This window comes from Tamandua tetradactyla, chromosome 12 (genome assembly GCF_023851605.1).
Source record: "Tamandua tetradactyla isolate mTamTet1 chromosome 12, mTamTet1.pri, whole genome shotgun sequence".
NCBI classification, from domain to species: domain Eukaryota; kingdom Metazoa; phylum Chordata; class Mammalia; order Pilosa; family Myrmecophagidae; genus Tamandua; species Tamandua tetradactyla.
In genome coordinates this window covers 93,453,887-93,479,035 of record NC_135338.1, presented here as the reverse complement: position 1 = coordinate 93,479,035, position 25,149 = coordinate 93,453,887, and the positions used below count along the sequence as shown (strand labels likewise).

The window sequence follows — 25,149 nt, the reverse complement described above, 5'->3', positions numbered from 1 at the left end:
TAAACAGAAGAGGAGGAAGCAGCACACAGCTTATTCTGTGACCCTAAGCTTTCACTCTGGTACTAAAACCAGACAAAGATATCATAAGAAAACTACAATCCAATACATCTCATGAACAAAGATGCATAGACAGTGTAAAAAATTTTAGGAAGCTGAACCCAGCAATATATAAAAAAGATGAATACATGATGACCAAGTAGGGCTATCCCAGAATACAAAGTTTAGATTTCAAAAAATCAATCTATTAACAGACCCAAATCCTCACAACCAAAACAAATTATGTCAAAATTCTACATCTAGTCATGATAAAATTCTTAGAAGCACTAGGAGCAGAAAGGAAAATTTCTCAGCTTAACTATGAAAAACCTACAGCTAACATCATACTTACTAGTAAAAGACTAAATTCACTCTGATGATTAAGAATAAGGCAAAGATGTCCACTTTTAACCAAGGTTGTACCAGAGGTGCTAGGGCTAGTCAGTATAATAAATCACAAAAAGGAAGTAAAATGCATACAGATTGAAACAGAAAAAGTAAAGCTTTATTTATAGATAGCATGATTGTCTATGTAAAAAATCCCAAATAATTACAAAATTGCTACTAGAATTTATAAGTGAATTTAGCAAGGATGTAGGATACAATTTCATACATAAAAATCAATGGTATACCTTTACACTAGCGGTGACTAGCTGCAAATGAAAATTAAAAGCAAAAGCAGGGTCCACGGGTGGTTCAGTGGTAGAATGCTCGCCTTACACATGGGAGGCCCGGCTTCAATTCCTGGACCATGCACACCTCCACCCCCCCCACACACAAAAAAAATTAAAAGCAAAAGCAATAACATTTACAATAGCACCAAAAATATAAAATAACCAGGGATAAATTTAAGAAAATAGGGACAAGACCTGTTCTGTACTCTGAAAACAACAAAACACTAGTGAGAAAAATTAAAGCAGGCTTAAATAGAGATGCTATCTTCATGGATCAGAAAACTCATTACTGTTAAACAGTTAATTCTTCCCAAATGTTTTGATTAAGCAACCACAATCAAAATCCCAGAAGGATTTTTTGTAGCTACTGAAAAACTGATTCTTAAATTACACGAGAATGCAAAGGATCTAGAATTTTCAAAACAATTTGGAAAATTAACAAAATTGTTGGGACTTTCACTACTTGATTTCAAGACTTTCTATGAAGGTTCACTAATAAATCAAGCCAGTTTAGTACTGTCGTAAAGAAAAATACATAGATCAACGAGTCCACAAATAGACCTAAAAGAAATGATCCACTGATTTTCAACAAAGATGCTAAGATTATGGGGAAAAGAACAGTCTCTGAACAAGTGGTACTGGAAACTTGATTATCCATATGTAACAAAAATAAAACATTATCAATTACCATACAACCACCCAAAATCCCTCAAACCTTCTATCACACCATTCACAAAAATTAACTTGAAACAGATTATATATCTAAGTGTTAAAAGTAAAACTATTAAACATCTAGAAGTAAACATAGGGAGACATTTTTGTGGACTTGGGCCATGCAAAGGTTTCTTAGCTATGATATATGAGAAAGCATGAAAAAGCTAAAAAAATTGAGTCCATCAAAACTAAAATATATGGTCTTCATTTTTGAAAATTAAAAGGCAGACCATAGATTGAAAGCATTTCCAAAACACATATCTGATAAAGGACTGGTATCCAGAACTTTCTTTTTTTTAACACTCTTACAATGCATTAATAATATCAAGCAACTTGACTGTTAAAATAAGCAAAAGATTTAAAAAGATACATCATCAAAGAAGATATATGAATGGCAAATTAACGTAAAAAAAGCTATCCAACATCATTAATCATCAGGAAAATGCAAATTAAAACTACAATGAGATATCATTACAATGAGATACTAAAATTAAAAAGACTGATAATAACAAATGCTGATGAAGATGTGGTGAAACTGAACACTGACAATGTTGGGAGAATGCAAAACAGCACATACAATTTATATACAATACAGCAATCCCACTCATGGGTATTTATACACAATCAAACAAAGACATACTGAATGTTCACAGCACCTTAATTCACATCAGCCCTCAAATGCAAATGGCCCATGCTGCCATCAACTGATGAAATTATGTTATGTCCATACACTGCAACAGGTTCAGCAAGCAGAAGGAATGAACTATGGAACATGCAACAGCATGAATGATTCACAAGAATGTTATGCTACGTTAAAAAAAAAAAAAAAAAAAGAGCCAGACACAAAAGACTGCCTACTATATGGTTCCATCTATATGAAATTCTTAAAAAGGCAAAACTGTACTCAGAAATATTAGTGATTGCCTTCAGGAGGAGACTGACTGCAAGGGGACAGGAGTGAACTTTTGACAAGGTGGAAATGTTATCACTGTGATTGTGGCAATGATTACACAATTTAAAAATTTGTCAAAACTCATCAAATTATAAACTTAAAATTGCTTAATTTTTATTGAACATAAATTATACTGCAACAAAGCTAGAAGAAAAACACCACCCTCAAAATAAAAGTATGAAATTAAAATAAATATTAGTCTTTACAATTCCCAAACACCTTAACATTAAAACCTTTGAATTTCATTAAAATTAAAATTTAAAAATGAAAATACTCGGTTGTACTACATCAATATAATATAAATAGGAGTATTGGTACAAACCATCAAGTAGTTCTGAATATCTGTAACACTCATAAATGAAAACCATTAGTTAACGATCTCTGTAATATACCCATTAGTAGGATATACCTATCTCCTGCACTTATCCATAAATTCTGATCACGTTGGTGAGAAAATACATAAACCATTCTGCTGATAAAGACCAATAGTTGTACAGAATATAGTAGTGGGATAAGGTAGAAAGCTAGGGACATTTTGTTACAATACAACTGTTTGACAAAGACGTTATGGAGGAATTAAACTGCTTGCAAGTATAGGACTACATGAAACAAAACACCAAATGATGTGCTCATTTCAGCTAGTTTATCAGTACCGAGAGCACAGGCAGCAAGGCCAAGGACTGCTGGTGTGCTGAAAATACAAATGCTGCCAAAAATTTCAACGTAATTCTGAATAGAAAAAAATCTTCAGCAGGTTCCCTGAGATTACAAAAACACAACCTCTAGAACGTAAGTGGAGTGTGCACAAGGAAGTAATCACAAAAACTTCGACTTTACTAACCTCTGCCCACATCGTCCAAAGATTTGAAACAGCAATTTCTTTAAAAATCATTATTTAAAGACAGATTTTCTCCTCATTTAAAACTGCATCACATTTGAAAGGTGCCAAATTTTCACTAACAGTAAAAGCAATGGACCAGAACCACCATACTTCAATTTAAAACTGTATTTTGAAGCTGGGAGGGAAAAATTGCTTTTATTCCTGTAATAGGGACAGGCTATATGAATACAGTAATATATTCAGATAGTTAACAGAAATTAAAAACATCTTAGATCTTTGAATAACAGAGTGAAGAATATGGACATGAAATTCTCTGTATTATCATGAGCCTGCTCTCTCTCTCCCTCTATGAACTTCAATTAGTTTTTCAGCCAATACTTCAGGAAATTTTGCTATAATTCTTTATCTTAGGCTACTTTTCATCACCTTTTCAATATAACTTGGTTATTCCAATGTCAATGAGTAAACTGAACATCCTTTGTTTTAAATTTCCATCTAAATTAAACAAAACGTGTAACTTCACGTAATACTCAAGTGCCTAAAATGGCATGAAAAGATAGTCTATTAGTCTTATGCATACAGTAAGTATTTACTGAAAGAGTGAAATTAAAATTAAATTAAACCTCTTTAAAGGAATACACCAGTAACAGTGATGAGACCATATTAGTGTTGGGAAACAACTCTCCAGGGTCTCCTGCATTCCAGCAAAGGCATGAGCAGCCCTTTTGTTCTAGACATTTTTTCAAGAATGTTTACCAAACAGCCTTGAAGAAAGAGATACCATTTCCCTCCAAAGCAAGGGACAGGTGTGTTTACTGTCCAGTGTAATAAAGATAATCTCTCAGGCAGGGTCCAAGGTCAGGCAGGCTTACTGCGTGTTATAAAAATCCATCTTTTCTAAACCTCGGGGTTTCTCTTGGCCTGACACAGTATCCACCTGGGCGCCTGCAGAGAGAAGCACCTCCTTGGGCCCCTCCATGTTGTCCCCATGGAACCTGGAGAGCAAGAGGAACCACAAGGAAGCCCTTGCACATGCGGGTAACTGTGATGAGTATCAAGAGCATGTGTCTCTGATCCAAGAGTGCTGCGACTTCTGCCAGCATTCATGAAACTGACAGGTTAACTAGTTGGCAAGTAGGGTAAAATCTCTTATCTGTCACAATTCTTAAAAATTAGTATTTTTATATTTTTAAATTATTTTTAATACTTATATAGTATTAAAATTTTTTTCTACAATGGCAGTCAAAAATCTAAGAATATGATTACAGTCATGAAAAACCCTAGTCAGGCTCTATTTTTAATGAGCAGTTATGCTTATATGATTATAAAGACATATTTATAGTCATTTTAACGTTTCTGTAGTTTTCCAAACTGTCTTTGGTGGCTATATATTACATTTAAGTTTTATTTTGATAAACTTCCTTTGGAGTAACTCTAGATTGACAGAAAAGTTCCAAAAAGAGTACAGAGAATTTCCATATATCCTTTATTAGTTTCCCCTAATGTTCACATCTTACATAACCATGTGTTTCAAAACTAAGAAACCAACACTGGCAAATTACTATTAACTAAACTCCATAATTTATTGGGATTTTACTAATTTTTCCACTAATGTTATTTTTATGTATCAGGATCCAATCTAGTATACCACACTGCATTTAGTATGTGTGATTGTATCTTATGTATGATCATTTGCATTTCAACATCTTTATTGAGATGTAATTCATATATTATAAAATTCGCTCAAAGTGTAAAATTCAGTGGTTTTACTGTGTTCAAGCATTGTGCAACCATCACCATGAATTTGAGAACTATTTCATCATAACAGAAAGAAACCTTGCAACCATTACCAATCACTTCTTACCCTCGATTCTTGGCCTCAGTCCCAGGCAACCTCTGGATTTGTCTATTTTGAACATTTTATATAAATGGAATCATATATTGTATGGTCTTTTGTCAATGGCTTCTATCGATCAGCATAATGTTTTCGAGTTTTATCCCTACTGTAGCATGTATCAGTACGCCATTCTTTTTATTCCCAAATAATACTCCATAGCATAATATAACACATTTGATTTATCTGCTCATTAGTTGGTGATATTTAGATGTTTTCAACTTTTGGCCGGTGTGAATACACTCCTATTTTGAACATTCATGTACAAGTTTTTGTGTGGAGATATATTTTCATTTCTCTTATGTATATAACTAGGAGCAGAACTGCTGGGTCATACAATAACTTTGTTTTACATTTTGAGGACCTGTCAGACTATTTTCCAAAGCAGCTGTACCATTTTACATTTTCCACCAGTGTTCCAATTTTTCCACATCCTTACCTACATTTGTTATTAACTGTTGTTTTGATAATAGCCAGCCTAGTGAGTTTGATGTGGTATCTCAGTGTGAGTATATATTTCTTTTTAAATGAAAAAAAGTATTTTTCCACAAAAGGGAGACACGATGTTCATAATTCTCAGACTTGTTTCCTTTCTTCTTTTATTAAAACAGTATGTCAAATATCTTCTATGTGACAAGCATTTTCTACGACCTTAAAAGCAGAGGTGGTAAACGACAAGATGCTTGTCCTAAGAAACTCATAGTTTAATATGAGAGATGTTAAAACGTAACAGTAAAGCAGCCTTTATAGCATTCTGCACACAGTAGGCACTGAAATGCATGCTGATGTGGACCAGGGGTGCTGCAATTAATAGAGACTAGAGTAAGAGAAAATACCCTGGGGCTCCACAATGCCATACCATCTTTCAAGTGCTTACATTTCTGGTCAGTTTGCAAATACTACATAAAGAGAGACACCGACACCGGGTCAGAAAAACAACTACTCTTCCAGTTCACAGAACACACTGCACAAAAATAGGGGACGGTCCCCTTCCAGAGGCAAGAAGGGAGATTAGATTTCACAGAAGCTAAGGAAGCAGAGGGCTAAAAAGAGAAGGTAGGTCCACAGTGCCAACGGCTGCAGACAGTCAAAATAGAAAAAGTATTAAAGGAAATTATTAATTTGGCAACTGTGAACTATATGGTGACTCTGGAAGGAGCAGTTTCAATAAGCCAGGGAGTGAGAGCAGAATTAAGAATGTAAAACATATCACTGTTTTCCTAGATTTATGGTACTTTATTATAAAGTACTGTCATGTAGATTTTTATCTTTTTACAGCCCTGTGAGGAAGCATATTGCCATTTTAGAGATGAGAAACAGATTCAATGAGGTTTCAAAATTTGAGGAGAATATGTGCCTGTGAACCAGACTGTATGGATAATACCACCTGCTCAAAAGGCTGCAAGCTTCTTGAGAATAGAATCACATCTTTTAGGCCTCAGGTCTTCCTGATGAGTAGTAAACACCTGGTTCATGGTAGATGTTTAATGAATAATCTTTGAGTGCACCATCTTCAGTGATTTTATAGAATGTTGAAAGTTTGAAGAGCCTTTAGAACCGGCTTTACTACACCCATTAAAAAAACTGAGTCCAAAGGAGTTGGACTCTGCCTCCCTTTACTAGACTCATTAAAAAAAATTGAGTTCAAAGGAGTTGAAGTAACTTGTTGTAAGAACTCGGTTACTTAGTAGCTAAGTGAGGACCCCGATTTCCTCCCTTCCAGGCCAGTACCCTTTCCCCACCCCCTTCAGCATCTCTTCTTGCTCAGTTCTTCATTTCAGAAATCAACCATACTTGTTTCAATAATTTTTACGGACATAAATACAATCTTTATTTATATTGTTTACAAAAACACTTACAATGTTTAATTTATTTAGCCTATTTAAACTGTTTAATATTGATATTACATTGAGTAAGCCTTGCAAAAGTCACCTACCTGTCTGGTGAAGATGTGTTGGAAAAATGTCTTTGTTTAATTCAGACACAAAAAACTGGGAAATACAGTATTATCAAAATGAAGCTTAACTAAAATATGGAACTGTGGATGCCATTTTTTTTAATCAAAATGCCTTCAACTGTGTAGCTGAAGGCAAAGTTTTTGTTTGTTCATTAAACTTAAAACAAACCAGGCAATAAAGCTGTTTCCCTCTTTTGAATGAGGTTTTATTTACAAACATTTAAAAGTAAAACCTACATTGGAAAATAAGATTTCTGGCAAATCAATAACTCCTCACCAGGAAAGGATTGTTTAGAAGGTTTTCTAAAGCTCTTTTGTCAGTTAGACATTGATCCATACATACAGCCAGCCAATCAGCATTTATGGGTACACGCTTTAGGCAAGAAACAGTTTGAAGGTAAAGCAATTGATAGAAAGACAAATGAGACATGACTCTGATTAAAATTTACAAAATACGTCCGTCCCACTGTTTAAAAGTACGAGGAACCCTTTTTAATGCAAATAATATGTTATGGTTTACATTTGCCTCCAAATTTCAGGATGATATATTCACAAATTTCATATTTGTAAATTCGCTAATCACTAAAATTTATTTGTACCCCCCAAATCAATACTTTTGCAGTCATGTCCAGCCATAGAGCAGCAGTCCCCTGACAAGCATTTTCCCAGACGAGGATGAACAAGGTAACACTCTCCTTGTTTCAGCTCTCACACTGTAAACAAGTATCCTCTTGGCAGTACATTTAATGCTACATTTTTCGTATACTTGTGTTTTTTGCTGGTGATTTCATGGTTTAAAATGTCCCCAAGCATAGGGTGCTGTTCCATGTTCCTAAGTGCAAGAAACCTGTAATGTGCTTTAGAGAGAAGATATGTGTGTTAGAATAGATTTGTTCAGGCATGAGTTGAAAGTGCTGTTGGCCGAGAGTCCAATGTTAATGAATCAATCATACATATTATATAAGGTGTCTTAAAACAGAAACAAACATAAAACAAAGTTATGTATTGTTTGGATGACAAAAACATTTTGACCAGAGGCCTGCAGGAACCTAGCCCTGTATTTTCCCTAGGAGCAATAGTTCAGAATTTGCTAATCTGTAGCTCAGGACAACTTGACAGAACGTAAGTACAGCAAATAAGGAGAACAGACTGCATAAATAACCATTATGGGTCTTGACTTACCTCTGTTGTGGGTTTCAGTTATTTGTGGCTCCAGGAGCCACTAGTTTGTGAAATAAAATAAGAATACAAATAACTGAAACCCACAACAGAGTAAGGAAGTCCCTAATATAAAAAAAATAATTTTGGGTTCAGGGATTTGGGGAAAAGCTTAACAGAGATGGCGTTATTTGAGGGAGGCCTTAGAGGATGCAATATGCTCAAGAGACACAGTAGGCAGAGAATCCAGCCATGCGAAAACAAAGCCATTAAGATACTCCAGAGCTGGAGTTCAGAGCTTTTGTTGTTACTCATTTCTTGAAAAATCTAAGGGAAGCCATGGACCCTTTTTTTTCAGAAACATGAATGTGTGTCATAGTCAGTGGCTCTGGAGCATAATCTTGTCACTCAGATCCTTCAAAGGGTTTTCAGGAACACAAAAATTTAGTCCAATGGTGTCCAAAAATATAAACTGAGAAAAGAAAAAGAATGGGAAATATGGTGACAATGAATTTGGGCTTTAGGGTGTAGAAAGGTGAACCCCCTTAATTGTATATATAAGCAAGGGAGTAAAAAGATCAGTGTTATACTAGGAAATATATAAACCTTAGAAGAAGGATGCAGATAAAACAGGATGGCAGGGAGGAAGCAAGGGTGGGGCATCTGGGGCATGAGGGCAAGTGGGAGGAGCCTGAACTGGGCAAGAGGCAGTGAGCAACTGGACTGGAGCACAGGACGGATCAGAGAGCTTGTTATAAACGTAGAATTAACAGAAATACAACAGAAAAGGGGTCAAAGGTGACACAATTTAACAGGTGAAAGAAATTCACAGGGGAAGAAGATGATGATGCATTCTATTTGCTCATGCTGCCTTTGAAGTGTCACCATTTCTTAGAGATAGTTAGATAAAGTTCTGGAGCTTGATAGGCTGGAGTTAGCTTCATTTGCTCTTGAGGAAAAGTATGAAAAGGGTGCAAGAGAGCCAAAGCAGAGCACACAGAGAGAGAAGACACACTGAAGGCAGGATCGATGCTAAATAATACACATTTGGAGAAGCTTGCAAAGCTCATAATCGCTGGCTCCTTACAAAGACAAATCGCACCAAAGTGAATGTGCAGCAGTAGAGAAATGTGCAAGCTTGTTTAAAGAAAAGCAGTCTGGCAGCCAACATAGCCAGAGGCAGAGCCAGTAATCTGGGCCAGACAGTACCAATCATGGTCAATGCCATTAACCAGAGGACAAACTCCATATGCACTTAGTAAGGAAAGAATGTCAAAGCATGCATCAGCATTTTCAACCACATCCTGTATACAGTGACAGCACTACCCAGCATATCGTATTCATGTGTGAAGAATATTGTGCTTAAGCAGTTTAAGAGATGTAAATTAGATTACAAAACAAACTCCCCCTCCTTCTGCCCTCTTTCAGAATCATCGATGTGGTAGATAAATTTGCCCTAGTCTTGCTTCTGTTCATCAACAATCCCACTGGTTCTTTCTCACACAACCAAGGCAACACTTACAGGGCACACTCTGTGGCTCTATTTGAAATATTTTCAGGGTGCTTCCCACAGGCCTGAGCACTCACACAATAACACATCTGAGGTTTACACCACAGGAGATCAGAAGCTACCAGATTTTTGATTAGAGGAATGTTTATTCTCATGTTAGTCTTCTTTGCAAAGAAGACCAAGGCTTTTATTACTAATGGATAAGCTGGTTCCTTGTAACAACACTCTTCTTAGTCAGCTCTGAGGCTGAAGATTCTTCTAATTGCCAACAGAGTGAGGAAATGGAATAGGAAGAGATACCAGTGCTGACACTACTAATAATTTGAGTTTTAAGAGCAAATGAAGAATGATGATTACGAGAGCCCCTCCATCTAGATTTTTGCTCTTTGACAATCTTTCAGCTATCAGCAAAATAATAGCTTCCAACCGACTGAATGGGTAGGAAAGGGAAGAGTTTAAGATGATTCAGAATTTTTTTTTTTTAGCAAACAGCTGAAAATGACAGAAACAGAGATTTTGACCATTAAATATCTACGGCTTTTGGAGGGATAAGTCACCAAAATAACACTTTTTGGCTGTGATCACATTCCTGGTCCTTTACCTAAAAAATACACTTAGCCACTGGTTTTCCTTTGTCTATAGCATCTCCATGGCAACTACGTTATGGTACCACAGGCATTCAACCTTCACAGACCAGCATGTGGAACATGGGATAGTGGAAGTTAGCTTCCCATTCATGTAACTTTAAATTCCTACCATGAAGCCTGGGGATCCCTTGTGATTATCGAAATCTCATCCACAACGTGTTTCCATCAGTCTGAAAATAGTTCTACATATTTTCAGTAGAGAAGGAACTGCCTTTTGTTTCTGGAAGTGCTTCTACTTGTTTATATTTGAACATCCTAATAATACAGCTTATGGTTACACCCAGTCTTTCCAGCCACTGCCCCTATTTACTTCCTCTGCAACTGTCTCAGGAGATCCAGCCAGAGTTACGAGGCAGAACAAAAGGAAACCCACCATCCGGACATGGAAGCCAACACTTTTAAACAGTCTTTGCAGGGAATCAGATTGTAACAGAGCCGATATGCGTGGCTATCTTCAGTCCTGAGCCCCCTTATGTCCTCCATTTTGCTGTAACGTGGCAAAACACGTCTCTTAAAGCAAGGAAATTCTTAAAGGACATGAATTTCTCTGGAAAATAATACTAGAGTTAGAAACAAACCACTCTACTCTTTCTGAGCTTTAGCTAATGAGGTAATGTGGCCTGCCCAAACATCATGGATTAGGGGAGTGGAGAAGGGGAAGTGACAGAGGGACCTCCTTTGTAAATATTTTCATTCAATGTACACAATACACTGTTTCAAACTTTTAAACCATTCAGCTAAAGCCCTGAATTACTAGTTACAAGTTATGTTCTCACAAATCATCCATAACATGAAGAAGCACGTTCCTATATATAGAATGTTCCCGGGTACTTTAAGGTACAAAATCAGTAAAACAGAATAGTCCCTAGGCCCAAATCAATTTAATCAGCAATTAATCCCCGATTCTGAGCCCTTTCCATTTGGTATACTAGTTTGGCAATTTCTGATACTAGCCGTCCTCCTCTTTTGGTAAGGGTGGTTCCAGGAATGCTCACCTTGAACCAATGTTGGTCTACTGAAGTGACTTAGGTAAAAGCTCAGATCACCAACTTGTGAGGTCAACATAAACTTTCTCAATGATACCTAGAGAAAGCGGCATGTTGTTACCAAAGGGCCCCCATCAACAATTAAAATTCTCCCACATTCAACAAGACCTTCAGGGATGTAAGTCTCCCTGATGATGTCAAACATGACTCCCAGGATGAGCCTGGCCCTGGCACCATGGGATCGTGAGTACCTACTACACCAAAAAGGGGTAAAAGAAATGTTACAAAATAAGGTTTTAGTGGCTAAAAGATTTCAAACAGAATCAAAGTCATTCTGGAGGTTACTCTTAGGCAAGCTTCACCAAGAGATTACAAATTGCCACCGTATGCCAAGACCAAACCAACTGATTCCTAAAAACACAAGAGGGCTCTATCTAAGACTCTATGGAAGTTTTACTTTTTAAGTTTATTTTTTCAGAAACTTAAAACCTCCAGCTTATTCCTAGACGTGTGTTGCATCCTATTACTTTTACTCATGAGCTGTGAGACCTTGCGAAAATTACTAAATATCTGAGTCCATGACTAAAATGTAATAAATACTAGGAATTAAAAAATTAAATGCCTTTATCTTACATCCAATTCACTTTTTTCGCTGCAGACCACAAAACCACTTTACCACGCCTGGACTACCATAATGGCAACCTGGACTGATTCTCTCATTGCTAGAATGATTTTTAAAACCAAAAATTGAGAAGGAACTATGTAAACAAGTGAACTGTCTCACCATGGCTGTCAAGGCCCTGCCTTTCTAGGTCCCACCTGTGTCTCCAGCCTTCTTTTCATCTTACTCCCCCCACTGCGCTGGTGCTCACTTTCTTGCCACAATGGGCACTTAGTTCTTTCCTACCTCACAGGCTCTATTCATTCTTTCTAGAACACCTTCCCTTGACATATCTGGTGCCTTTACATCATTTGGCGATCAGCTTTTAAAATATCTGCATTTCCTTTGGATGATTACATACATGGTATGTGGTTATATAATATATATCAATAAAAAATTAAAAAATAATTTCTTTAAAAAAAGAGGCTACTCTGGGAGTCACTCTTATGTAAGCTTCAGTTAGACATTGCTACCTATCATAACTTGCGAAATCCTAAGCAAAATCATTCCAGCTAATCCTAAAGAACATCTAGTACATTATATAAGATTCTCCAAAAAGTACCATGCAGTAGGGGTAACTTTCCAGAAACGCAAAATCTCCAGATGGGTCCCTGGACCAGATAAGTCCTGAAATGTAGAGGGGCCAGCCTCTCCAGAACATCAACTAGTTCCATCTTCCTATCCCATAATATCAACAGTCCATTCCAACATGAAAAAGTTAGAATGGACATAGCCCAAACACCTCAAAAGATTGGGAGAAGGATCAAAAGTGATGGTGGAGTTATACAGAGAAGCTAGGGCTTAACAAATGAGTATGACTGCTGAATCATTATACTGATATTTCTTTAAGTCCCTAGTATTTTAGATGAGCTAGAAGTAAAGACCTAAAATTGTAGAATTATAGCTCATACCAAACTCTGAAATCAGTTCTACAACACTGTTGCAATGTGCTTTTGGAATTTATTGCTTTTTTGTTTAAGTTATTTTATGCTTCACAAAAAAGAAAAAAAAGTCAATTGTAATGATAAATGCATGGCTATATGATGATATTGTGAACCACTGACTATATACTTTGGATGACTACATGGTATGTGAATATGTATCAATAAAAACAATTTTTAAAAATATAGAGAGAGTGCATGGGTGGTTCACTGGTAGAATGCTTGCCTTCCATGCAGTAGACCCAGGTTCAATTCCTGGACCATGCACCACCCCCAAAATAAAAACAACAACAATAACAAACAAACAAATCTATCAGTCTATCTATCTATTTATCTATATTTTAAATGTCAGCACTTCAGAAAGATCTTCCCTAGCTATTTTACCTAAAATAGAGCCTCTTCCATTATTCCTATACAGTGCCCAGGTTATTTTTGTCAAACCATCTCTAACAACTTATACTTCTTTGTCTCTCTATTTATTGTCTATCTGTAAGCAACATGAACATAAAGGCTCTACCTGCTGGACACAGCACTATATCTGGGATCCAATATGTATTTAACACTTTTTTAACGTATAGCTCATGATGTTGTCTGCTTCTTTGTAAAAAACAAATAATGCCAAACTTCCCCATCTCATTGCAAATAAGAAATTGTTTTCAGGACTCCTAATGTTTACTTACTTCTAATAAAGGACTATTTTCTAGAGTGAGGTTTTCTCTACTGAAAATCTTCTATCATATAGTGGACACTATGGTACAAATAAAACAATATGAAAACAGGTTCATCTCAAAATTAATTTTATCTGTTATGTAACAAATAATACAAAAAAAATCACCTTTGTCCCTCAAATCCTTCATATTCCTCACCATGGCTCAAGAAAATCCTCAAGCTTTCTTTGAAAGTGAGGGGAAGAGTTGCTATGTGACAAAGCACTTTTAAAGTAGAATAATGTTAAAACTGTAAAATTGCATCTGTGAGGCCAATTAGACTGTGCTGATACAGCCTCATCTTCAAGACTATCATATACAGCTAGAATTCAGAGTACAATACATTTTAGTATTTTTAAAAATTTATGACAATCCTTGTGAAACCCAAACTGAGTTTTTGTTTTTTCCTTTTTCTTTCTCAACCAGGTAAAACCAAGAGACTGGAGCAAATAAAACTCTTAACCTAGATTCTCCAAAATATATGTGGACAACAATTTTGAAACATCACTGTGATTTCAGAGGAAATCATATTAAAGAAAAACTACAATGAATAATTTATCTTGGAAAAAGCTCAAAATGCCAAATTACCAACTGCTCTATCTAGACCTAGGTCTGTTAAGTCGAACAAGCAGTTAAGAGAAATTATGACAGGAAAATGGCACTATTCCACCCTATAATCAAAACGTCTCTACCTAACACCTCACCTAACATGGTATTTCACTGGCTTCTGTACATACCCTTCTGAGCTCATTGCTCAGCTTTAACTGACCAATGAGAAAAAACTAGTGAGTCTCAAGTAATAAGCAGAACTGATAAATCAATAAAACAGGCTCACCATTTCCTGAATCAGGGCAATATATTACTACTTTGCCTAGAAAACCCACTCTCTCCCCAACACTCTCTCTCATGTGTTAAGGTATTTAGATTCTTTTAGCATCTGTGAAGCACTTGGTTGGCCTCCAAATTTCCCCCGTCTTTGCTAGAAAATGGCAAAACTTCCAAAAAGTGTTCGCTGAGTCGTCCAACACTCCCAGAATCCCACCTTACCAGCCAAAGAAGTCCTTACTAATTTTAGATTCAAGGATGCCTCCTGTGAGCAATTAGTTATTCAGAGTCTCCACCCCCATCCTGCTTAGATGCCAAACATCACAAACACTGTAAAAAACAAATACAGCTATCAACAGGCAGAAACTAGACCTGAAAAGCAGTCAAATCAAGCCAAAAGGGCAGCTATGACACTTGAATAGTTTGATTGGATATTCTTCCAAAAGAAATAAATGTTGCCTTTCCCCTTAAAAAAAAAAAAAGTGAGAGAAAGCAGCAGAATAACAGAGAGAAAAGACTTAGAAAAAAAAACTGAGAAAATAAGACAGAGGCTGGAAGAGAAATACCACTGAGACAGATGGGATAAGGATGATAGAGACAGAGGGACAGACAGAGACATGCCATGACAGAGCATACCAAAGTGAATTTCTCCCTCTGTGTCATTTCAAGAGTATCAGCCTCTCCTGAGCATAAGAGCCCATTTTAAAGCAAGTAAAATCACATGTAAAAACAGTAAGTGGTTCAATGCTGACTCTCAAAAACCCTGTTTCTGTTCATATGCCCCTCCCTTACAGAATCTTAAAATCACCATACACACCCTCTCTATTTACACATACTTCTCAGCTTTTCTTCCTAATGGGGTGGCCAGGGAGACAGATACTGGATTCAAAGGGCTAAAACAGCCTAGAAAGCTTTAGTATGTAGGAGGTGTGGTCCCCTTACCTTCAGCAACACCACGTCCATAGTCCTGTCCACCTTGGATATGTCACACAGGCTGTAGCGCCTCTTGTGCCGTTCATACATTTTGTCCAAATGCAGAAGAGAGGAGACTAAATTCAGGAGATATGCCCACTGTAAATCTGGAAGGTAAGTGCGCTGCACGCAAGTCCAGATTTCCAAATTTCTCACAGTAAGGTGGAGAAAATCTCTGCCTTCCAGATGCCTTTATATTTAAAATCCTCAAAGGGTCAAAAAGTGAATTAAAAAGAAACCAAGTAGAATCCTATTCCTTGGATTCGACCTGGATTGGACTGAACCAACTGAGAACTTTCTGGCAACTTCAAAGCACCGGGACGATGAATTGTAATTCATAATGTAAATGGTAAATACCTCCTGATGCTATATTTTCTGCAGATCTTGATAGAAATAACAGCGCATACCACTTCCATCACTGGCGGTAATACCAGTAGAAAAATTAAGAATTAACTGGCAAGCATAATGGCCGACATGTGTGGGAAAGAAAACCAAAGCAGGCAATAAAAATCCAATGCCAGGAAGAGGAAAAGGGAAGACAATTCTATGTCAAGGGACGACATGAAATAATTCTCCCATTAAATTCTGTTCTTGCTTAAAAAAAAGATTAAAAAACAAGTAGAAACTGGGAGAGTCTTTTCAAAGTCAAGAGTCTTCAGAGTCTGTCTCTTGCTCACAGGCAGCAGGGCTTGGTTTTGATTCAAGTTGAAAATATCTAATGACAGCAGAGTAAAAGGGGGGAAAAACAGACCACTCCTGCTGCTCTACCCCCTCCCTCCCTTCTTCCTGCCCTCTGGTCCTTTCCTACCCTAGTTGCCCCCCCCTCCCGCCCTTTTTTTTCTCTCGCTTAAGAACGTCACTACTTGCCCTTTCAGCTCTGCATCAGCAGCCTCGGAGGTTTGAAAACCTAATTGCAGTGGTGGGAACATGATTCATCCACAGACAAGAGGAGAAAAACAAGGCTTCTTTTTCCAACCCACTTCCTCCTCCTCCTCTGCCTCACAGGGTCCCTTATGAAAAAGGCTCTGTCCAGGCATTGCAAGATGCAACTCGAGTGCTTTGATGTCAGGGTAGTAAAGGAAGGGGAATGTCATCCTAAACACCACAAACAAGTACTACAGAACTTATCTACTGCATGAAGTACAGAGAATCGAAACTATCCAAGGCGACCACATCGTCTCCCCGCCAAATGCAAAGCAATGATTTAATACGAGAAAAATGTCAGCCAAGTATTTTGGAGCTATGTCCTGGGATCCAGAAGAGGTTACAATAGTATCTGATACAGTTTAAAAATCATCAAGAGTTAAGCTTTCTTAGGGGAGTACTGGTGGGGGGTGGGAGGATGCAGGGGCTTTAAAATTAAAGAGAATAGGAATGAATGGATGGGTATGTCCATCTTAATACTTTCTGTGACTAAGATGTGGCTGGGACTTCTTTCCCCTTCAATGCTTTCATTCTCACTAACTAAGCCTTACTTGGAGCTCTGTTAGTTCATTTGCCTGCTTTTTGTTTGTTTGTTTGTTTTACTATTTCAGAAACTTTAGCTTCCATTCAACCTTCTCAGGGAATCTCAGAATGATTCCAGAATTCATTCTCACTTCAGATGTTCTCTCATCTGGATTATAAATGATTTGGGAGGGAGAAGGAAGAACAGAGGGACACAAACAAGGGAAAAGAGTAAAGGGAGGAGAAAGAATTTAATCCCTCCAAAAACACTAGGCTGGTGACATTTTCCTCAATTGGCCAAAGAGGTCCTTAACTAGAGCTGGAAAGGTTAATGAGAGGGTTCAAATATCAAAAGATAAAGTAAACCCCAAGATAAAGCAAGAAAAGAGATTTAGTACCTAAATTTCTGTCAGTACTGCAAACCAAGTGGGTGTAAGTTTTTTTAAGGAGCAATAAAAGGGGTAAAGGATTTTTGATGAATCACCACTTTCTCAGGTCAAGAATTCAAGATGCTAACCAGCTTCAATGGGCAGAATACACCAAACCCTGCTAAGACTGCAAGTATCTTCCTATCCATCCATTAATACACCTCAGTCGCAGCTCTAACCACACGAAGCCTTTTATCTCCCCCATCCCTCATCATGAAGGTGGATGCTCACTCTCCCCGGACTCTGACCCTGCAGGAAGCCTTGGCTCTGTAAGACAGCTAAACAGATGTTTTGTTTCATGAAAAATGACAACAGAAAACAGTAGAAACAAGATGATCAGAGAGAGATTAAAAAGTTGTAAATATAAGTCTTGCTCAGGCTTACCCAAAGCATGGGAATCTAGCCAGGGGTTTAGAAATACTTTGTAGTTTATGTGGTCCAGGGCACAGATAGAAAGACGCTTTAGGCTTCTGTATATAGGAGAATTGATAGTTTATTATTTTTTCTGCATCAATTTTCACAAAGTTATAATTTAGAACTCTCATTTCTCCCTATACCAACACAAAGCTGCCTCCCCTCTGTCCTCAATATGGTTTATTCCTCACTGCCTCTCCCCTCTGTTTTAATTAGAATCAAATGTTTCCTGCTTGCTAGGTTCCCAGGCATCTCTCCAGGGATCAGAGATGCTTTAATCACCACAGTCTTTCCATTCCCAATCCTAACTATTGATTTAAATGTTGCTAATCTGTATTGATTTAACAGATACCATGCATTTTGCAGTGGAGGCATATAAACCAAATACCAAGGTCTCTGTCCTTAAATTTATAAAATTAAAGAGAAAGCTGTTTCAAAATAATGTAATTTTTGAAATACTCCAAATGACTGCCTGAGCCACACAGATTAACCACTTTATTACTATCTGCTGGCTTCTTGCTACAGGCTAAAAAGTTCATTTCCTTCCCTTTCTGCATACACAAATACATTTTAAAAAGGATTTGGAATTGTCCTTATGTATTCTTTCTTGGAACAAATGCTCTGGGGGAAAAAAACACTATGGGTAGGGGGAAAAAAGAGTTTGTTTTGCTTTTCCCTCTGGATCTACTCAGTGCTCCCCATCAAAACAGAAGACACGATTTGTAGTCCTCTCCTTCTGCTTAAATGACAATTCCAAGTTTTAATCAAAAACATCTGGAACCACTGAACAGTTACTCTGTTAGAATTCTGAAGCACAGAAACCCAAAGCAGAACTAAGAGCTGCGAATTTGAAGGAGGTTTTGAGTACACAGTACCTTACCTATAATTCTGGGAATCTGTAGTAAAATAAGCTTTTTATTTACAACCATTTACAACAGTAGTTATTTACTATATTAATTACCTCCCCCTTCTTTTTGTGTCCTCCATCCCACTCTCTACCAAGGGGTCCCAAATTCCCCAAAAGAAGCCTAACATGTCCTTGAAGATTCTAAAAAATGAGGTATAAAAATATTTTACAGCATTTCTTTTTCATGAATTAAATCTTCCCTTGATTTATTTAATTACAAGAGCTAACATCCTAGCCAACTGTTTAAGCATTTTTATGAGTCAACTCTATCTGGTTCCTTTATATCCAGATGGGACAGAGCCTTGTCTAAAGTCCCACAGCAAAGTTCCTGTATTTGGTCACCACCTAGTGGACACGCTGAAGACCCATTCAAAACTCCAATGGCTAGTAAGCACTTACGGGGAAAAAAATCTACTGCTACCATGTATTTTTTTCCTGAAACCACTGGATGAACACAAAAGTAGCAACATACGACTGGGTACTGGCTTAATGACCCATAATATAATCAATTTGGTCTCTACAGGGAATGTAAGATGCAAATCAAGGGTCCTTTCTATTCCTGGGTGTACAACTATCTCACTGAGCAACTTGGGATAATTAGTTCGACTCTCTAGATTTAGGATTCCAGAAGTTAAAAATGGTTGAATAACTAGATCATATGTGAAGTTCCTTCTTCTAATTTACTGTCAGTCTAAGCTTAAAAAATCTTCATCATTTGCCTTACAGCTCAAAGGTTGCAGGTGGATTCAGAGAAGGAGAAAGAAATTGAGACGTTTTCTCAAACTTTGTATAAACAATATCTAGTATATTCTTGCATAATTATATTTCTACCTCCACTTTCACAGGAAATGGGAAGAAAGGGAAGGTCTATAACAACTAGTAATTTTCATAAATCGTGATTCATTAACTTAAAAACAGTGAGTCATCCAAGTTACATCTGTTGGCGGCAAAATTTACTAGAATATCGATATATAAGCAACCCTTTGAGCAACTCCTGTCTGTTTAGAACAACAGACTGCTTCAAATAAGTTATGTGAGTATTTGAGAAGAGAAAAAAGGAAATTATTCAACTGTGTGCAGAGGCACTGTTTCCATCTGGGATTTCTTTTTGAATTTCAATTTAGGTGTTTAAGCACTATTAGTCCAGGAGAGGGAGGTCTAGTGTTCCCTCCTTGCATTTATTTCACTGATTGACAAGTTTAGAGGGTCTATAAAAGTAAAAGGGGGAGAAATAACAGGCGAAAACCAGCTCTTCTTTCCTGAATTAGTGGCAAGCAGCAGCAAACAGCTCCTTTACTTAAACTGTTTATTACCTACACAAGAAGAAACCTTCTTAAAGAAAATTTAGTCAACAACAGCAAACTGTTTGACAACAATAATCAACAAAAAAATAATTTAAGATTTAAAAATTTGGGAGGGGAGGCTTTAAAACTGTCTCTTCACAAACCTGTGCTCCTGACAGGAAATAAGTCATATGGAATAAGTATGCAAATGTTAAATTTCACTAAAATTTCCAACAGCTTTGTAAAATAAAAGGGAGGGGAGAGGGGAACAAAGGAGATGGCCCATATTTTAGTAACAGTTGGAAAAGTAGTAGACAGAATAACTTTAATTTCTAGTTCTTGCTTTTGGAGCAAGACTTATTAACAAGAACAATCATTTACTGAGGACCTCCTGTTAGACAGGTGCTTTCATGTGTAAATTTTCATTTATTCCTCATAAACAACAGTAAGGTAAAATACTACTGCCTACTTTACAGATAAGGAAAAGTAGAAGACAGAGTTTAAATCAGTTGAATAAAGCCACCAGGTTAATAAAAAAAAAGGTTCAGATTAAACTTAGTTCTATAAATTTTTTTCCACTACACATCTTATTTTGCTGCTTGCTTACACATCTCCCAAATTAAAAAAAAAAAAAAAGAAAGAAACCGTCACATAAATTAAAAGTTGAGAGGAAAAAACTTATAGTTCATCACTCCACATTAAAATCTCACATTTTATTTTACACATATACCAAAGGACAGAAATGTGTACTTTTTTTTAATTAAAAAAGTGACAACATTTTACAGAAAAAATATTTGAGTTGATGTCATAGTAAAAATATTAGTATTAAATATTTTTTAATGACAAAATGATTTCTAATTTTAGAACATACATGTAGAGAGAAAGTATGTCACTATTTTTCTGACAATATTTTAACAACCTGACATTCCAGCTTTTTAGCACTTTCTCACTGTAGTTAATATTTATAAAAACCAGAGTGAATGCACCAAACACAGCCTAAAAGATATCTGGATGCTGACAATTGTTATCCAGATCTCTTATGGAATGTATGGGTATAGTGATCCTTGTTTTTCTCCTAGGAACAAACATGAAGAAGCCTAGTGATTTCTTATGCAGCATCTGAAGATACCGATCACAATTCAACACCCTCTTCAAGCTTCTTTTCTGGACCATAATTCCCACAGCTGTTCTTCATGCAATACGGAACCACCGAGTCCGTGCTCTTCTGTATCATTCCTGTGACGTGGATGCCTAAAACTAAATCCTCTGAAGTGGCACACACTTAGATTAAGGGGAAACTGGTTTTCTGAACTCACACATTCTACACAACTAGGATATAAAGCTTATGGTGAACTAAGCTCATTTGTCATATCTTTTTTTTTTTCAATTTAATGTCTACACAGGTCTTCCTTCATACAATAATCTTGTGATTTTGCTTTTAAATTCACTTTGTACCTTTCCCTGCAAAATTCTGTCATTTAAGTTACCATTTTAGCCTAAAAAAGAGCATCCTGGATCTAGGTTTTATCATGAAAATAACAACCATTCTCCAAGCTTTATGTCACCTATGAACCCAAAGACCAAAGCTAACACTGGAACCCAGAAGTGTAACACTGTAAACGTCCCCGAAAAGGATGTCAATTCACCCATCGGCACCATGGATAAAGTGCTGTCCCATTAGCTACAAAACCAACAGAACCTTCTGAGTCAGAGAGCTCCATCTTCTACACAAACACAGAACATTCTGTAAAATGTCTTGCTAAAATTGCTACATACTAGATCTATGGAATTCTCCTATTCAACCTATCAACCCTATCAAAAGGCATAATTTCAAAAATATCACCCTTTCTGGAGTATAATGACTAGAAAGAAGAGAGAAAAACTAAAGGACAGTGTGGTAGTTAGATTCAGCTGTCAACTTGGCCAGGTGAAGGCACCTAGTTCTGTTGCTGTGGACATGAGCCAACGGTACGTGAACCTCATCTGTCGCTGATTACATCAGCAGTCGGCTAGGAGGTGTGCTTGTTGCAATTAATGACATTTGACTTAATTGGCTGGTGCTTAAATGAGAGAGCACAATGGAGCACAGCTTAAGCAGCTCCGCATTCCTCATCTCAGCACTCACAGCTCAGCCCAGGCCTTTGGCAATGCAGAAAAGGAATCACCCCGGGGAAAGTTGTTGGACCCCAGAGGCCTGGAGAGAAGTCCAGCAGAGATTACCCTGAGCCTTCCCATGTAAGAAAGAACCTCAGATGAAAGTTAGCTGCCTTTCCTCTGAAGAACTAACAAAATAAATCCTCCTTTATTAAAAGCCAATCCATCTCTGGTGTGTTGCATTCTGGCAGCTAGCAAACTAGAACAGACAGAGAGATAAGTTAAAAAGTTGTTACAGAAGTTGAATAAGGATGATAGCCTAAATTCAGGTGATAAAAATCGAGATCAAGAAAAAAAAGCAAGAGTCCAAAAACATTTAACATTAACAAGATATTGGGTATTGGGGGTGGAAGGATGAAGGAAAAGGAGTATCATGTCTGACTCCTAGGTTTCTGTCCCGGCAACCAGATAAATGGTGGAATGGAGTAGCATAGCAGGTGAGGAGATGAGTTCAGTTTTAGATACAGAGGATCTGAGAGGTCTCAGATATTCAAGTAGAGCTGTAGCAAGCAGTTATGAATATGAGTTTCTGGACCTGAGGAGAGCGGCTGGAATTGGACATACAGAATTGGAAATCAGCATGCATACCCAGTTAGCATCAAATAAACTAAAAGAAGAAAGAACTCCAAAGAAAGAATGGTAAACACTTGTCAAAATCTGTGAAAATGTCAAGCAAAGGGGATCTGGATTTTGCTACAGAAATGTCTTAGACTTTGGTTACAGCAGTTCTGGTGTTCTAGTAGAATGATAAAAACTGGATTTGAATAGTCTAACCATTTCAAAGAGAAAATTTCAAGTTCTGTTGGTCTACACAACATTTTCTAATTTTCTCTTAAGACATTTTCCTTTAGAGAAGATAACTTAGTCAATTTTTGTGAAAGAGCTGCTATTGGATTGCTAGCCTGGTAATAAATAACTAAGATTGCAACAATTTTCTGAGAAGCAAATAAGCATTAACAGAAAATTGACCATTATACAAAATGAGCTCTATGAAACATGTGTGCCTGTCCTCTGTACACTTTCAAAGACACCAAGAGTGTGTACATACTGCCATCTTGGTTGGAAATACAGACAAACGCTTCATAATAGCTGGAGGAGAGAACCAAGATGGATAAAAGAGGGTTATTTTTTGAAATGGACAAAGGGAAGACCAAACAAGTAAGAAATTCCCTTTCCATATGATCATTTACGGAAACAAATCTTATTCTATAAAACAAAGGTGATGAAGTAAAGGGAAACAATGCTGACATTTACTGACTAGAATTTCCTAATGGGATTTTGTCATCACCAGCATGTCATGGTCAAATAGTAGCAAACTGGTGAATACTAGCCTATTCCATTCAACAAATATTTAAGTATCTGCTACAGGTAAGTTGCTCTGTAAGCTGTTATAAGAAACTTAAAGCACACATAACATTTCTGGATCCCAAAGGAAACATGGCAGGAACAATGGCTTACAAATACAAGACAACAAGGATAGTATAGCTGGAACGCAGACTCTCAAAGGGATGAGGATCTCAGGCTCAGGTGATTAAGAAGAAAAGTTTCATAAAGGCAGTGGTTTAACATAAAGAGATGGAAAGAAAGTAAATGAGGATGGGAGGCAGGCATTATACATGAAAAGAAGAGTGTGAGATATGGATTAAAAATAAATAAATAATAGGTGGAAAAATGTTAAAATAAATTAGGAGATTGAAATGCTCGTGATCAATGAAAGGGAGGGGCAAGGGGTATGGTATGTATGAATTTTTTTCTGTTTTTGTTTCTTTTTCTGAATTGATCCAAATGTTCTAAGAAATGATCATGATGATGAATATACAACTATGTAATATTGTGAATTACTGATTATGTATGTAGAGTGGAATGATCATATGGTAAGAATGTTTGTGTTTGTATGTTGGTATGTTTAATAAATAAAATAAATTTCAAATTAAAAAAATAAATAAGTAAAAAAGAAGAGTGTGAGGGAAGGTACAGATGTTGATAAGTGTCAGGTATAACAGGGAATAGTAAGGATCTAGTCACGTGCATGAAATTCATGAAGGGAGTTTTATGACATCAGGCTGGAAAGGTACTATCAGCCTAAATTGTAAAAGTAAATGTTAGCTAAAAAGTTTAGGCTATTCAGAGGTAAATGGGGGCCAGTGAAGACTTTTGAGAAAGAAAGCGATATGAGTTATAATTCTGGGAGACTGTATAAAAGTCTTCAGTCTCATCAAGTCTCATTGGATTTCATACTGTTCCACAATTCTTATCTGACCTCATCTTCTACTGTTTCTCAAGATGAGTATATGGTTGGTGCCCCACAGGTCTACATTTAGAAGGTGGTTCTTTCTATCTCAATGCCCCTTGCTCTGAGAACAATCAGGGTTTCTTGAAATTCTTACTTTGTCTCTCCACCTAGCCAAAATCAATCCTTCAAAGCCCACTGTTATTAATTAAGCTGTCTCTGACTACTTTAGCCCTCCTTCTTATTCTCTCCTGGGAACTACTATGGCACTTATCACCACTCAGACTGCATGGTGAATTGTCTGTCTCTAAGTAGACAGCAAGCTCCTGTGCTGGTTTGAAGGGATGTATGTACCCTTGAAAAGCCATGTTTTAATAAAAATCTCATTTTGTAAAGGCAGAATAATCTCTATTCAATATTGTATGTAATTAAATCACCTCACTGGAGATGTAACCCAATCAAGAGTGGTCGTTAAACTGGATTAGGGGAGGCGTGTCTCCATCCATTTGGGTGGGTCTTGACTGATTTACTGGAGTCCTATAAAAGAGGAAACATTTTGGAGAATGAGTGGTTCAGAGAGAGCAGAGAAGAATGGCATAGCCACAAGAAGCAAGAGTCCATTAGCCAACATTTTGGAGACAAAGAAGGAAAACGCCTCCCGGGGAGCTTCATGAAACAGGAAGCCAGGAGAGAAGGCTAGCAGATGACGCCATGCTCACATGTGCCCTTCCAGTCAAGAGAGAAGCTGTAACTATGTTCACTATGTGCCTTCTCACTTGAGGGAGAAACCCTGAACTTCACCGGCCTTCTTG

The 25,149-nt window shown here is 37.1% G+C and overlaps 1 protein-coding gene across 12 annotated transcripts in view; it reads right to left on the bottom strand.

Annotated features, from left to right (window-relative positions):
• Positions 1-25,149, bottom strand: part of AKAP13 (A-kinase anchoring protein 13) — a 387,549-nt gene that overhangs the window by 115,604 nt on the left and 246,796 nt on the right. Inside the window, exon 1 of one of the 12 annotated variants that reach the window (XM_077124133.1) lies at positions 15,446-16,256. The exons of the other annotated variants lie outside the window; for them this stretch is intronic. Coding sequence (XP_076980248.1) covers positions 15,446-15,526 — 81 coding nt within the window. The 5' untranslated portion in view covers positions 15,527-16,256. Of the gene's footprint in view, positions 1-15,445; positions 16,257-25,149 lie in introns of those variants that run through there. 12 annotated transcript variants of the gene reach the window in all.